The sequence below is a fragment of the Notothenia coriiceps genome, unplaced genomic scaffold (genome assembly GCF_000735185.1).
Source record: "Notothenia coriiceps isolate Sejong01 unplaced genomic scaffold, NC01 NC01_scaffold00036550, whole genome shotgun sequence".
NCBI lineage: Eukaryota > Metazoa > Chordata > Actinopteri > Perciformes > Nototheniidae > Notothenia > Notothenia coriiceps.
Window position 1 is genome coordinate 188,695 of NW_011369251.1, and position 899 is coordinate 189,593.

Below are 899 nucleotides of genomic sequence, written 5' to 3' on the forward strand. Positions count from 1 at the left end.
GAGAAGTCTGTGTGCTTCTTCTCTCTTCTTGTGATCTAATTTGATTGGATCATTTGCTGTATAAAAAAAAAACAAGAGAGAGAAATGTGGAACTGTCCTCACCAGTTTAAACCTTCCTGCTGCAGCAGCTCGTTTTCATCTCTGCGGCAGATAGGGTTGGAAATGTTCATTCATTTTACTCACATGTCACTGTTCATTAGTTTACACCTAAATATAACTCTTCAGGCTTGTGTCAAAAAAGAGAAGTCATAAATTATTCATGTGAGAGGGAATAAATAGAAACAAACATATTGCAGATAGACATTGGGAGAGATGAAATAAATAGTTCACTTTGTATTTCAACACATGGCAATGCAGACGTGCGCCGCAACAAAGCTTGTTCTTTACTCTTGACTGGAAAGCAGTCTGTTGTACGCTGTGAATATCAAACAACATCAAACGCCGGAGAGCTGCTGCCAAATTTAAGGCGGATTTCCAACTCTATTTAATGCAGCCCACAACAAAGGAGCCTAAATCTTTGAGGAATCTTAATGTGCATGGAAATCACAGAAGCAGTCATCACCCATGATGTCGAACCATATTGTTTCACTCAAAATACCAAACGATAGATAATAGGCAGAGAAAGTAATAGTCTGGTGTCTGTCTCCTAAACCAACTGGTAGCCACTCCCTATAGGTGCTATAGCTTAATAACTATAATGCAGTTTCACATGTTAACGGTTAATATAAGCCTGGTGAGAAATGGAGGATCATTGACTAAGATCAGTGCTAACTAGGGCTGCTCAATTAATCGTATTTTAATCGCGATTACGATTATGGCTTGCAACGATTACGAAAACAACGTAAACGAAATAAAACGATTTTTTTTTTTATTATTACTTTTTTTTTTTTTTTTTTTTT

At 36.9% G+C, this 899-nt stretch overlaps 1 protein-coding gene across 2 annotated transcripts in view; it reads right to left on the reverse strand.

Moving 5' to 3' along the window:
* The window catches only part of LOC104964045 (upstream stimulatory factor 2-like), a 15,889-nt gene that overhangs the window by 5,336 nt on the left and 9,654 nt on the right, over positions 1-899 (reverse strand). Inside the window, exon 7 of one of the 2 annotated variants that reach the window (XM_010792760.1) lies at positions 103-141. The exons of the other annotated variant lie outside the window; for it this stretch is intronic. Coding sequence (XP_010791062.1) covers positions 103-141 — 39 coding nt within the window. The remainder of the gene's footprint in view (positions 1-102; positions 142-899) is intronic. 2 annotated transcript variants of the gene reach the window in all.